The 14,781-nt window shown below is 47.7% G+C and overlaps 2 protein-coding genes across 2 annotated transcripts in view; both read left to right on the top strand.

Annotated features, from left to right (window-relative positions):
• The window catches only part of LOC125624109 (potassium voltage-gated channel subfamily KQT member 1), a 765,256-nt gene that overhangs the window by 717,172 nt on the left and 33,303 nt on the right, over positions 1–14,781 (top strand). The window lies entirely within an intron of this gene.
• On the top strand, positions 12,014–14,187 carry LOC125624063 (uncharacterized). The gene is made up of 2 exons (XM_048824380.2): positions 12,014–12,894; positions 13,483–14,187. The coding sequence occupies exons 1-2, from the start codon at positions 12,195–12,197 to the stop codon at positions 14,001–14,003; spliced, it is 1,221 nt and encodes a 406-aa protein (XP_048680337.1). The 5' UTR covers positions 12,014–12,194; the 3' UTR covers positions 14,004–14,187.

Raw genomic sequence — 14,781 nt, forward strand, 5'->3', positions numbered from 1 at the left:
AGTGCAAGGTTTGGCATTCACTTCAATGGGAGCTAGGTCAGGGAGTACAGTTACACTGGATGCCCACACCACACAGTTCTGAGGCAGGTGAAAAAAAGTCCAAATCTTTTCTAACACTTGGGAAGTGTCAGAGAGGATAAATGCACACCGTGCAATGTTGTGGTGTGATTTATTACCTAACTGCCTGTCATTTATTCTTTATTTGTCTATGTAGCATAGCTGTTCAAAAATGGCAATTGTTTTCCATGGAAATGTTTTTAACATTCTCTTGGAAATTTTTTTATGAAAATTTTTGAATTATGTTTTTCAGAAAAATATTTGGGTTTGCAACACTATTTTTGGTAAATCTATATGTGGTTTTCAGTAAAATCATTTGCTTTCTTGTACATAAAGATCTAAAAACATAAATTGACAAGTGAACTGGTCATTGCATAGTATCTGCAATTCGGTATGTAAGAAAAGAAACCAACAGCAGAACCAAAAATAGTGTGACGATTTTCGTTAAGTGCCAGTGGTGCTGAGCAACTGTAGCCTGAAAGACTTCAGTGGACTTTAGATCAGACCCCTAGACCTGGTCTACACTTAAATTTAGATCAAACTAACTATGTTGCGCAGGGTGGTGGAAAAAATTCACACCTCTGAGCACTGCAGTTAAGCCGACCTCACCTTGGTGTAGACAGTGCCAAATTGATGGCAAAATTCTTCCGTTGACCTAATTATTGCCACTCAGGAAGGTGGATTAACTACAGCGATGGAAAAAAACCCCTTTTGTTGCTGTAGCAGGTATGCATCTACACTACAGCGGTGTAGCAGTGCCGCTATTGTGCTGATATTGCACACATAGCCGAAGTGAACAATTCGTAGGCAAACGTTACAGAGCAGCTGGGTTCAAAATGAAGAGTTCAGGTCAGCATTGCCACTACCCTGTGGTCTGAGCGTGTTGGACTATACTTCAGCCCCATCCCTGTTCATCTCTGTCTTACAGAAAGCTTTGCAACCCATTATATTGAGAAATCCGTTCGTTTCATATGGTCTACACTTTTAGAGAATTTTTCCCCTTCCTTCATAGTTTTTATTATACAAGAGACATTTACACGAAAGCAGATCCTTAGTATTTGCATAGTTCAACTACCCCAGCTGCATATTCCCCACCTGAAGCCATAATCCCCTCTGATGGACATAATAAATTACATAGGAGCCAGTTCTACAGAAAGCCATTGGGATACATTCATCCCTGATGTTGTAACTCTGTTGATTTCAGAGGAGTTTTACTACTGGGGATTATTTGACACATCGCATTCAGTGGTGGATTAAAGCTAAAATGGGTCTGGAGCTTCTACATTTTTAGTACCCACGTGCCTTACGTATTCCATCGCTGAGGTGGGAGTATGCTGTGCACAAAGCTCTATGCAGTGTCTGACTGACAGCAAGGATCATGGTGTACTGAATTTCGTATGGAGCATGCCAGCATTTCAGCAAATCATACCCCTTTGTCATACTTCTTCATGGGCAGATGCTTCAAGATGGGCTATTCTCCCACTTTCAGAATTTTGGAACACTACTTAGTCAGTGCGTCCCAACTTTGCAGCACATTGTGTCTGCTGGCACACTTCCCCCTATTTTGACCCCATACTCCATGCAGATCTCCTACCAAACTGTGCCTCCTGTCTCAGCAGCCTGGACTTTCTCCTGCTGCAGTAAAACAGCAGCAATCAGATTGTGAGAGACAAAAGAATCACTTGCACTTGGGGAGATAATGCAGGGGCTATGGCATCAGTTCTAAAACGTAAATTTGAAAATTCAGTGAAGATATTCAGTGTTGCCCAGTCTCACAATTTTATCATGAGTTTCATGATATTTGCTGTTTTTCTTAAAGCCCCAGCTTTATTCTGTTCTATTCTAGGTTCCGTCCTGTATTGGCCGTGGAACCATGCTCATTACTTTAGTTCTGAGTACCTTCCAGCAGTGTGTTAAGCAACTTGACCAATATCCGTCACATATTGTTTGTTCTCTCATCCTCTCCCCAGAGAGAGAAGCACGTGCACTGGAGTGTTTTGTTTTGATAGCGTGTTTTGTTGTTATATAAATATACCTGTTGCCATGTATTTATATTAGAGTAGGGACGGTCAAAAATGCACTTTGCACTTGGAGCAGAAAGTGGTGAGGTTCATGATGGCCCTCAGTTCTTGAGGGGGTGTTTGTTCCATAGTCTCAGACCGCCCCTCTCCTCCCCAGAGTAAGTTCTCCCTCCTGTACAGATAAGCGTTACCATTATTGTGGAGTCTTCCATTGTACCAGAGGAGTCATATGCCTGTGCTCCCGGAGCCAGGTGATGAGGTGAGAATCTCAGCTTACTTTTTCTTTTTTTTTAAAGAAAAGTAAGTTTTCAGCCCTCGTGGTTGTGAAGAAAAGCTTAACAATGTGATCCAAGTGCCTAAAGGCTCAGACCAGAAGATGAATAAAAGAAGCCTTAAATGTCATCTTTTAAAGTTATCTCATGATTTTTGAGGCCTCATTCATGATTTTGGAATCCTTGGGGTTGGCAAAACGGGGCATTGATCCTTGTTTTATTTAATCAGTATTGGGGACAGATTGCATCTGGCCACATGTAGAAGTACAAGGCAAGGAGAAGGCATAAAGAGCCCTTTCCTCTTGTATTCCTGTCCAAGGGCCAGGCACTATCAAACTGGGATAATTACCTCTGATGCAATCTTTGCTTTACCCCAGTGCCATGCGCCTATACTGGGGGTTTGTTCTTGCATAGCGACATCAGTGCAGATACCTGGAATGCAGTCTAGTCCCTTGGTTTTTTTTTTAATTCTGGAAGGACAAGGACTAGTGTCAATGGTGTGGGGGAGTGCATGCTGTACCCTTTCAAATGGCATGTCTTAACAGAGTTAGCCAGGTGATGGGCACCCGGGTCTGAGAGCCTGGATTAGCCAAGCCCAGATGTGAGCAGCCGCACTTCAAAGCCAGACCCAAGTTACTGTGTCCTCACTGGTGCTGCTGCTCTCCCCCATGTGTGTCACCAGGACTTCAGAGGGCACATCCCAGAGAGCAGTTCTGAGCTGAGCTGCTCTATGATTTTTCCCAGTGAATTGTGGGAGAATATGGCTGTCTTTCTGGTGCACAGGGGAATTATGGAAGGCTCTGGAGGACTATCAGCTCTCGAGTGGTTTAGCCTGCATCCTCGCTGAAAAGTTGATAGGTTACCAGCCTAAGGGTATATCTACACTACGGAATAAGGTTGAATTTATAGAAGTCGGTTTTTTAGAAATCGGTTTTATATATTCGACTGTGTGTGTCCCCACAAAAAATGCTCTAAGTGCATTAAGTGCATTAACTCGGTGGAGTGCTTCCACAGTACTGAGGCTAGAGTCGACTTCCGGAGCGTTGCACTGTGGGTGGCTATCCCACAGTTCCCGCAGTCTCCACTGCCCATTGGAATTCTGGGTTGAGATCCCAATGTCTGATGGGGCTAAAACATTGTCGCGGGTGGTTCTGGGTACATATCGTCAGGCCCCCCTTCCCTCCCTCCCTCCGTGAAAGCAAGGGCAGACAATCGTTTCGCGCCTTTTTTCCTGAGTTACCTGTGCAGACGCCATACCACGGCAAGCATGGAGCCCGCTCAGGTAACCATCACCGTATGTCTCCTGGGTGCTGGCAGACGCGGTACGGCTTTGCTGCACAGTAGCAGCAACCCATTGCCTTCTGGCAGCAGATGGTGCAATACGACTGGTAGCCATCCTCGTCGTGTCCGAAGTGCTCCTGGCCACGTCGGCTGGGAGCGCCTGGGCAGACATGGGCGCAGGGACTAAATTTGGAGTGACTTGACCAGGTCATTCCCTTTAGTCCTGCAGTCAATCCTATTGAACCATCTTATGGTGAGCAGGCAGGCGATACGGATTGCTAGCAGTCGTACTGTACCATCTTCTGCCGGGCAGGCAAGAGATGAGGATGGCTAGCAGTCGTATTGTACCATCTTCTGCCGGGCAGGCAAGAGATGTGGATGGCATGCAGTCCTTCTGCACCGTCTGCTGCCAGCCAAAGATGTAAAAGATAGATGGAGTGGATCAAAACAAGAAATAGACCAGATTTGTTTTGTACTCATTTGCTTCCCCCCCCTCCCCTGTCTAGGGGACTCATTCCTCTAGGTCACACTGTAGTCACTCACAGAGAAGGTGCAGCAAGGTAAATCTAGCCATGTATCAATCAGAGGCCAGGCTAACCTCCTTGTTCCAATAAGAAAAATAACTTAGGTGCACCATTTCTTATTGGAACCCTCTGTGAAGTCCTGCCTGAAATACTCCTTGATGTAAAGCCACCCCCTTTGTTGATTTTAGCTCCCTGAAGCCAACCCTGTAAGCCGTGTCGTCAGTCACCCCTCCCTCTGTCAGAGCAATGGCAGACAATCGTTCCGCGCCTTTTTTCTGTGCGGACGCCATACCAAGGCAAGCATGGAGGCCGCTCAGCTCACTTTGGCAATTAGGAGCACATTAAACACCACACGCATTATTCAGCACCAGAACCTGGCAAAGCGATACCGGGCAAGGAGGCGACGTCAGCGCGGTCACGTGAGTGATCAGGACATGGACACAGATTTCTCTGAAAGCATAGGCCCTGCCAATGCATGCATCATGGTGCTAATGGGGCAGGTTCATGCTGTGGAACGCCGATTCTGGGCTCGGGAAACAAGCACAGACTGGTGGGACCGTATAGTGTTGCAGGTCTGGGACTATTCCCAGTGGCTGCAAAACTTTGGCATGCGTAAGGGCACTTTCATGGAACTTTGACTTGCTTTCCCCTGCCCTGAAGCGCATGAATACCAAGATGAGAGCAGCCCTCACAGTTGAGAAGCGAGTGGCGATAGCCCTGTGGAAGCTTGCAACACCAGACAGCTACCGGTCAGTTGGGAATCAATTTGGAGTGGGCAAATCTACTGTGGGGGCTGCTGTGATGCAAGTAGCCCACGCAATCAAAGATCTGCTGATATCAAGGGTAGTGACCCTGGGAAATGTGCAGGTCATAGTGGATGGCTTTGCTGCAATGGGATTCCCTAACTGTGGTGGGGCCATAGACGGAACCCATATCCCTATCTTGGCACAAGAGCACCAAGCCGCCGAGTACATAAACCGCAAGGGATACTTTTCAATAGTGCTGCAAGCTCTGGTGGATCACAAGGGACGTTTCACCAACATCAACGTGGGATGGCCGGGAAAGGTGCATGACGCTCGCATCTTCAGGAACTCTGGTCTGTTTCAAAAGCTGCAGGAAGGGACTTTATTCCCAGACCAGAAAATAACTGTTGGGGATGTTGAAATGCCTATATGTATTCTTGGGGACCCAGCCTACCCCTTAAGGCCATGGCTCATGAAGCCATACACAGGCAGCCTGGACAGTAGTCAGGAGCTGTTCAACTACAGGCTGAGCAAGTGCAGAATGGTGGTAGAATGTGCATTTGGACGTTTAAAGGCGCGCTGGCGCAGTTTACTGACTCTCTTAGACCTCAGCGAAACCAATATTCCCACTGTTATTACTGCTTGCTGTGTGCTCCACAATATCTGTGAGAGTAAGGGGGAGACGTTTATGGCGGGGTGGGAGGTTGAGGCAAATCGCCTGGCTGCTGGTTACGCGCAGCCAGACACCAGGGCGGTTAGAAGAGCACAGGAGGGCACGGTACGCATCAGAGAAGCTTTGAAAACCAGTTTCATGACTGGCCAGGCTACGGTGTGAAAGTTCTGTTTGTTTCTCCTTGATGAAACCCCCCGCCCCTTGGTTCACTCTACTTCCCTGTAAGCTAACCACCATCCCCTCCTCCCTTCAATCACCGCTTGCAGAGGCAATAAAGTCTTTGTTGCTTCACATTCATGCATTCTTTATTCATTCATCACACAAATAGGGGGATGACTACCAAGGTAGCCCAGGAGGGGTGGTGGAGGAGGGAAGGAAAATGCCACACAGCACTTTAAAAGTTTACAACTTTAAAATTTATTGAATGCCAACCTTCTTTTTTTGGGGCAATCCTCTGTGGTGGAGTGGCTGGTTGGCCGGTGGCCCCCCCACTACGTTCTTGGGTGTCTGGGTGTGGAGGCTATGGAACTTGGGGAGGAGGGCGGTTGATTACACAGGGGCTGTAGTGGCAGTCTGTGCTCCAGCTGCCCTTGCTGAAGCTCAACCATACACTGGAGCATACTGGTATGGTCCTCCAGCAGCCTCAGCATTGAATCCTGCCTCCTCTCATCACGCTGCCGCCACATTTGAGCTTCAGCCCTGTCTTCAGCCCGCCACCTCTCCTCCCGGTCATTTTGTGCTTTCCTGCACTCTGACATTATTTGCCTCCATGCATTCGTCTGTGCTCTGTCAGTGCAGGAGGACGGGATGAGCTCGGAGAACATTTCATCTCAAGTGCGTTTTTTTTTCTTTCTAATCTTCACTAGCCTCTGGGAAGGAGAAGATCCTGTGATCATTGAAACACATGCAGCTGGTGGCGGGAAAAAAAGGGACAGCGATATTTAAAATGACACATTTTATAAAACAGTGGCTACACTCTTTCAGGGTAAACCTTGCTGTTAACATTACATACATAGCACATGTGCTTTCGTTACAAGGTCGCATTTTGCCTCCCCCCACCGCGTGGCTACCCCCTCAACCCTCCCCCCTTCCCATGGCTAACAGCGGGGAACATTTCTGTTTAGCCACAGGCAAACAGCCCAGCAGGAACGGGCTCCTCTGAGTGTCCCCTGAAGAACAGCACTCTATTTCAACCAGGTGACCATGAATTATATCTCACTCTCCTGAGGATAACACAGAGAGATAAAGAACGGATGTTGTTTGAACGCCAGCAAACATGCTCTGCAATGCTTTGTTGTACAATGATTCCCGAGTACGTGTTGCTGGCCTGGAGTGGTAAAGTGTCCTACCATGAAGGATGCAATAAGGCTGCCTTCCCCAGAAACCTTTTGCAAAGGCTTTAGGACTACATCTAGGAGAACCGGAAATGCCAGGGCAAAGTAATCCTTTCACATGCTTGCTTTTAAACCATGTATAGTATTTTAAAAGGTACACTCACCGGAGGTCCCTTCTCCGCCTGCCGGGTCCAGGAAGCAGCCTTGGGTGGGTTCAGGGGGTACTGGCTCCAGGTCCAGGGTGAGAAATAGTTCCTGGCTGTCAGGAAAACTGGTTTCTCCGCTTGCTTGCTGTGAACTATCTACAACCTCACCATCATCATCTTCTTCTTCTTCATCCCCAAAACCTGCTTCCGTGTTGCCTCCATCTCCATTGAAGGAATCAAACAACATGGCTGGGGTAGTGGTGGCTGAACCCCCTAAAATGGCATGCAGCTCATCATAGAAGCGGCATGTTTGGGGCTCTGACCCAGAGCGGCCGTTCACCTCTCTGGTTTTCTGGTAGGCTTGCCTCAGCTCCTTAAGTTTCACGCTGCACTGCTTCGGGTCCCTGTTATGGCCTCTGTTCTTCATGCCCTAGGAGATTTTGACAAAGGTTTTGGCATTTCGAAAACTGGAACGGAGTTCTGATAGCACGGATTCCTCTCCCCAAACAGCGATCAGATCCCGTACCTCCCGTTCGGTCCATGCTGGAGCTCTTTTGCGATTCTGGGACTCCATCATGGTCACCTGTGCTGATGAGCTCTGCATGGTCACCTGCAGCTTGCCACGCTGGCCAAACAGGAAATGAGATTCAAAAGTTCGCGGTTCTTTTCCTGTCTACCTGGCCAGTGCATCTGAGTTGAGAGTGCTGTCCAGAGCGGTCACAATGGAGCACTCTGGGATAGCTCCCGGAGGCCAATACCATCGAATTATGTTCACCCAGTACCCCAAATTCGAGCCGGCAAGGCCGATTTAAGCCCTAATCCACTTGTCAGGGGTGGAGTAAGGAAATCGATTTTAAGAGCCCTTTAAGTCGAAATAAAGGGCTTCATCGTGTGGACGGGTGCAGGTTTACATCGATTTAACGCTGCTAAATTCGACCTAAAGTCCTAGTGTAGACCAGGGCTGAGTGAAAGTGGATCTAACCCACACCCTCAGCCAGGCCAGGTGGCCCAGACTGAAAGCACCACCAATTAATTGTGTGAGTGGGTTTGGAGAGGAGAGGAGAGAGGGTTAGGAGCACACCCAGGAGAGAGTCCAGGCTAATTCTGCAGGGAGGACATACCCCAAGCATGTGGCTACGGCTTTGCTCCCAGAGCATAGTGCTTGCCTCAGGGACAATGCCTCTAGGCTAGGATCCTTGCTGGCCTGGTGCTTTTCTGCATTGCCCCAGACCTGGCTAGTGGTTTCACAGCCACACTCTTTAGCTATCTCTAAGGTATCACAACCGGGTGCAGTTTGCCTTCACACTACAGAGGTTTCAATTTCAGCAGAAGGAGCGCCTTCCCTTTGGGTTCTTATCTTCAGTGGTTTATTCTTCTATGCTAGTGTATTGCAATGTGCTCCACATACTCTGCGCTCTTAACCCAGCCTCGTGTATGTGTGTGTCACGCACTTCTGGGTGCAGGAGCTCTGCAGCCACTGGTAGGGTTTGTAGAGATGTTACATTTGTCATCACCTGCTGATTCCCCAGCCAGAACTGGGAGCAAAAGAGGTTTCCTTCTAGAAACTCCTAGGCAGTTGTCGGATGGGAACTTCTTGTCAATCTGTTCTTTGTCATTGGCCCACCAACAGGGAGAAAAGCGGTAACAACATATAACATTTTTACTTCTCTTTGTCCTGATTACAGCTACTGCTTCTTGACACTTCTTTGTATAGGCCAGTACAGCAGTGGGTGTTAGCGGGGTGATTTTTAGCAACATTTCTTTACTGCCAAAAACCCTAGTATTGATGCAGTTACACCCACGTGGATGTTTTTTTTTTTTTTGTTGGTTTTGGGGTTTTTTTGCCACTGTCGCTTATTACACTTGGCAAGCTGGTATAAGCTATACAGGCAAAAGCTACATCTGCACTAGGAGGGTTGGCTGATATAGCTATCCCAATAAACCTTGTCTAGTGCAGACCTGGCCCTAGTCATTGTTAAAGCTGTGGATACTGCCACCATGCAGAGACACTGCAGGTACATGCACATACTGAGCAGCCCTTATTAGACCTATGGGCTCACAGGGCTAGGGCGATTGCACTAAAAATAGCTGTGTAGACATTGTGCCTCAGGCTCTGAAGCCCGGGGCAGGGTTCAAAGCCGACATTCCAGCCCAAGCAGCAGTGTCTACACAGACATTTCTAGTACAGTAGCCTGGGCCCCGCAAGCCCAATCTGTCGACCTGGGCTCTGAGACTTGCTGCCGTGGGCTGCCTCTTGCTGTGTAGACATACCTATAAAGGGTAGGGAGGATGATCTCATGGAAGGAGCATTGGGACTCAGCAAGCTGTCTGTGGCAGGGCCTGTCTTTTTGTTTTGTGTTTGTACAGCACCTAGCACAATGGAGTCCTGGTCCTAGGCACTGCCATAGTACAAATTAATAACAATACAGTAAAAGCTTTGTTATCTGATATGTTGGGGAAATGTGGGGTGCTGGTAAGTCAAAAATTCCGGTTAACTAAGAGTTATACTTACCAATGGAGGGAGGGACTTTGGGTGCAGGAGGGGACTCAGGGCAGGGGGTTGGGGCGCCGGTGGGGTTTTGGGGTGCCGGATCCAGGCAGCGCTCTCCTCAGGTGGCTCCCCGGAAGCAGCAACATGTCCCTGCTGCTCCTAGGCAGAGATGCGGCCAGGCAGCTCTTCAAACTGCCTCTCCCCATAGGTGCTGCCCTTGCAGCTCCCACTGACCTCAGTTCCTGGCCAATGGGAGCTGCGGAGCCAGCACTTGGGGTGGGGTAAGGGCAGCACACGGAGCCCCCAGGATCATTCCTCTGCCTAGGAGCAGCAGGGACATGTTGCTGCTTCTGGGGAGCCACGTGGAGCCAGGTAGGGAGCCTGCCAGCCCCATACCAACCAGACCTTTAATGGCCCAGCTACCAGGGTCCCTTTTTGACTGGGGGCACTGTTCGAAAACCGGTCACCTGGCAACCCTATTTAAGATTTGTACTGGGAGATATCAGAAATTACTGGTTTCTAGAACTTTCTGGTTGGTAAAGTGCCAGGTAATACAGCTTTTACTGTAATAATGAGATTAAGGTTCAGTTCTCAGCTCAGCCACAAACTAATTGTGTGACATTAGGCAAGTCACTCAATCGCTCTCCCTCAATTCCCCGTCTGTAAAACTGGGATAATATTTCTCTACCTACAGGGTTATTGTGAAAATGAAATCCATTGGTGATTGTGAGGGACTCAGATACACCTATGATGAGGGTAATATACTGGATAGAGAAATGAATATTAAAAACAGGTACCTGGGTTTTGCACACAACATATGCACATTGGGGCATACCCGCAGCCATTTTTGTGTGCAAACTATGCAAAGTATGTGCAGAATGGGTGCTTCTCTATGCCCAATCAACCGCCTGTGCTGTGCATGCAATTGAATGTTTTGCACCCGCAAATACCTGTTTGTACACAGATTAGCAAATTAAATGGTCCATGCTTTATTAAATGAGTGCCTTATGTGTCCTAAACATTAATGTTGGCTGGCACGCTGGAAAATACCAATGTTCTCAGAGTTAATAACACCTCTTGCCACTAAGAAGAAAAAAAAACCTCTCCCATGCTCTTTTCTTTGATGATCCGTTGAACACAGACAACTATAAACTTGTGAGAAATGTTTTGATGTGTTGCCAGGAACAGACAGTTTTTCTTTGCTAGCTGACCTCTTTGATATTGTGTTGGGATCTCAAGAACTTTCTTTGGAGGGCTTCGAGAAAAATAGGTCTGGTGCTTTGACTTTTGGAATCTGCCCCGTCGGGACTAAAATAAAATTTCTTTATAATCTATTACTTCCTGCATTGAAGGAGCTTGCAGGATCTGCCAGAAAACACTGCCCTTTTCTCCTGTCGCCACTGTGAGGCCAGGCAGTTGATTCACAATGGCCATTGTTAGTAGCAAATGGTTAAAGAATTATCCCATGAATGATTGTTTCAGGGAAGTGACTTGTTTTTTATTGTAGACATTTAAAAGAATCTGAGTCATGACTTCAGAGTATTTTCCCACTAGAAAATTTTTCATGAAGTCCACAATATCCATTCAAAACAAAAATGAACAGGAATTGAAAGCAAGTCGTCTGATTGCAACAGACATCAAATCCCATCTTTAGATCTGACAATCTAACTACTTGAAAGGAAAACAGATGTTCTCTAAAACCATTAGATGAATCATCAACATTATTAATGAGATCAAGTATGCTGGAATAATTCAAATAAGCTGCAAGTGAACCAGAGGGCAATTCACCCCAAATCCATCCGGCAACCTCATATTTCATTAGTCGAAAGCACCTGCAAAAGAAAAGAAATCTCCCAGATTCTGCCCCACTTTGCTTTCCGTACCAAAGGAGTTACCATCACAACTTTATTTTCCATATGTCTGTGAATGAGTGGAATCAGTTTCAGATGATGGGGGCCTTAACTGCCAACATCTTTAAATGGCTGCTCACATCTGGCATGAGTTCCTTTTACTTTTAAGGGCCAGAAATGCAAATGCATGAATACCATGATGAATTTGCAAAAGGAAGTTGTTGTTTTTTCATTATGTTTTGATTAGTCCCTGGTTACGTCTGCCTTGCAAGACGGCAGAAGCCATATGATGCCAAGACTTCTCAACGGCTACTGAACTTAACCTGACAAACCCAACCCTTGCCACTGGTGAGGAAAACAAATTGACCCTATGACTTACAAGCAGCTTTGCTTAGCAAATGAGTAGAGCACAGCTTAGGCATTAGAATCAGGACTGTCAAGAGGAATATAGGAACATTGTTTGATCATAAAAGACCAGTTTTCTTTGAAAAATCAAGGAAAGAACACAATGGCAGTTAACAAACATAACAGGATAGACAGAGTGAAATGTTCAAAGTACCTAAGCCCTGGTCTACACTAGGACTTTAGGTCGAATTTAGCAGCGTTAAATCGATGTAAACCTGCACCCGTCCACACAATGAAGCCCTTTATTTCGACTTAAAGGGCTCTTAAAATCGATTTCCTTACTCCACCCCTGACAAGTGGATTAGCGCTTAAATCGACGTTGCCGGCTCGAATTTGGGGTACTGTGGACACAATTCGATGGTATTGGCCTCCGGGAGCTATCCCAGAGTGCTCCATTATGACCGCTCTGGACAGCACTCTCAACTCAGATGCACTGGCCAGGCAGACAGGAAAAGAACCGCGAACTTTTGAATCTCATTTCCTGTTTGGCCAGCGTGGCAAGCTGCAGGTGACCATGCAGAGCTCATCAGCACAGGTGACCATGATGGTGTCCCAGAATCGCAAAAGAGCTCCAGCATGGACCGAACGGGAGGTACGGGATCTGATCGCTGTTTGGGGAGAGGAATCCGTGCTATCAGAACTCCGTTCCAGTTTTCGAAATGCCAAAACCTTTGTCAAAATCTCCCAGGGCATGAAGGACAGAGGCCATAACAGGGACCCGAAGCAGTGCCGCGTGAAACTGAAGGTGCTGAGGCAAGCCTACCAGAAAACCAGAGAGGCGAACAGCCACTCTGGGTCAGAGCCCCAAACATGCCGCTTCTATGATGAGCTGCATGCCATTTTAGGGGGTTCAGCCACCACTACCCCAGCCGTGTTGTTTGACTCCTTCAATGGAGATGGAGGCAATACGGAAGCAGGTTTTGGGGACGAAGAAGATGATGATGAGGAGGAGGTTGTAGATAGCTCACAGCAAGCAAGCGGAGAAACCGGTTTTCCCGACAGCCAGGAACTGTTTCTCACCCTAGACCTGGAGCCAGTACCCCCCGAACCCACCCAAGGCTGCCTCCTGGACCCAGCAGGCGGAGAAGGGACCTCTGGTGAGTGTACCTTTTAAAATACTATACATGGTTTGAAAGCAAGCATGTGAAAGGATTACTTTGCCCTGGCATTTCCGGTTCTCCTAGATGTAGTCCTAAAGCCTTTGCAAAAGGTTTCTGGGGAGGGCAGCCTTATTGCGTCCTTCATGGTAGGACACTTTACCACTCCAGGCCAGTAACACGTACTCGGGAATCATTGTAGAACAAAGTATTGCAGTGTATGTTTGCTGGCATTCAAACAACATCCGTTCTTTATCTCTCTGTGTTATCCTCAGGAGAGTGAGATATAATTCATGGTCACCTGGTTGAAATAGAGTGCTTTTCTTCAGGGGACACTCAGAGGAGCCCATTCCTGCTGGGCTGTTTGCCTGTGGCTAAACAGAAATGTTCCCCGCTGTTAGCCACAGGGAGGGGGGAAGGTTGAGGGGGTAGTCACTCGCTGGGGGGAGGCAAAATGCGACCTTGTAACGAAAGCACATGTGCTATATATGTAATGTTAACAGCAAGGTTTACCCTGAAAGAGTGTAGCCACTGTTTTATAAAATGTGTCTTTTTAAATACCTCTGTCCCTTTTTTTTTCTCCACCAGCTGCATGTGTTTCAATGATCACAGGATCTTCTCCTTCCCAGAGGCGAGTGAAGCTTAGAAAGAAAAAAAAACGCACTCGCGATGAAATGTTCTCCGAGCTCATGCTGTCCTCCCACACTGACAGAGCACAGACGAATGCGTGGAGGCAAATAATGTCAGAGTGCAGGAAAGCACAAAATGACCGGGAGGAGAGGTGGCGGGCTGAAGAGAGTAAGTGGCGGGCTGAAGACAGGGCTGAAGCTCAAATGTGGCAGCAGCGTGATGAGAGGAGGCAGGATTCAATGCTGAGGCTGCTGCAGGACCAAACCAGTATGCTCCAGTGTATGGTTGAGCTGCAGCAAAGGCAGCTGGAGCACAGACTGCCACTGCAGCCCCTCTGTAACCAACCGCCCTCCTCCCCAAGTTCCATAGCCTCCACAACCAGACGCCCAAGAACGCGGTGGGGGGGCCTCCGGCCAACCAGCCACTCCACCACAGAGGATTGCCCAAAAAAAAGAAGGCTGTCATTCAATAAATTTTAAAGTTGTAAACTTTTAAAGTGCTGTGCTTAAAGTGCTGTGTGGCATTTTCCTTCCCTCCTCCACCACCCCTTCTGGGCTACCTTGGTAGTCATCCCCCTATTTGTGTGATGAATGAATAAAGAATGCATGAATGTGAAGCAACAATGACTTTATTGCCTCTGCAAGTGGTGATTGAAGGGAGGAGGGGCGGGTGGTTAGCTTACAGGGAAGTAGAGTGAACCAAGGGGCGGGGGATTTCATCAAGGAGAAACAAACAGAACTTTCACACCGTAGCCTGGCCAGTCATCAAACTGGTTTTCAAAGCTTCTCTGATGCGTACTGCGCCCTCCTGTGCTCTTCTAACCGCCCTGGTGTCTGGCTGCGCGTAACCAGCAGCCAGGCGATTTGCCTCAACCTCCCACCCCGCCATAAACGTCTTCCCCCTTACTCTCACAGATATTGTGGAGCACACAGCAAGCAGTAATAACAGTGGGAATATTGGTTTCGCTGAGGTCTAAGAGAGTCAGTAAACTGCGCCAGTGCGCCTTTAAACGTCCAAATGCACATTCTACCACCATTCTGCACTTGCTCAGCCTGTAGTTGAACAGCTCCTGACCACTGTCCAGGCTGCCTGTGTATGGCTTCATGAGCCATGGCATTAAGGGGTAGGCTGGGTCCCCAAGGATACATATAGGCATTTCAACATCCCCAACAGTTATTTTCTGGTCTGGGAATAAAGTCCCTTCCTGCAGCTTTTGAAACAGACCAGAGTTCCTGAAGATGCGAGCATCATGCACCT

This window comes from Caretta caretta, chromosome 1 (genome assembly GCF_965140235.1).
Source record: "Caretta caretta isolate rCarCar2 chromosome 1, rCarCar1.hap1, whole genome shotgun sequence".
Taxonomy (NCBI): Eukaryota; Metazoa; Chordata; order Testudines; family Cheloniidae; genus Caretta; species Caretta caretta.

Excerpts from the sequence above, each read along its gene's own strand:
- LOC125624063 (XM_048824380.2), top strand. The coding sequence starts at position 12,195 with ATGACCGCTCTGGACAGCACTCTCAACTCAGATGCACTGGCCAGGCAG. Across the intron at positions 12,895-13,482 it reads AGGCGGAGAAGGGACCTCTG|CTGCATGTGTTTCAATGATC; the intron begins GTGAGTGTACCT and ends TTTCTCCACCAG.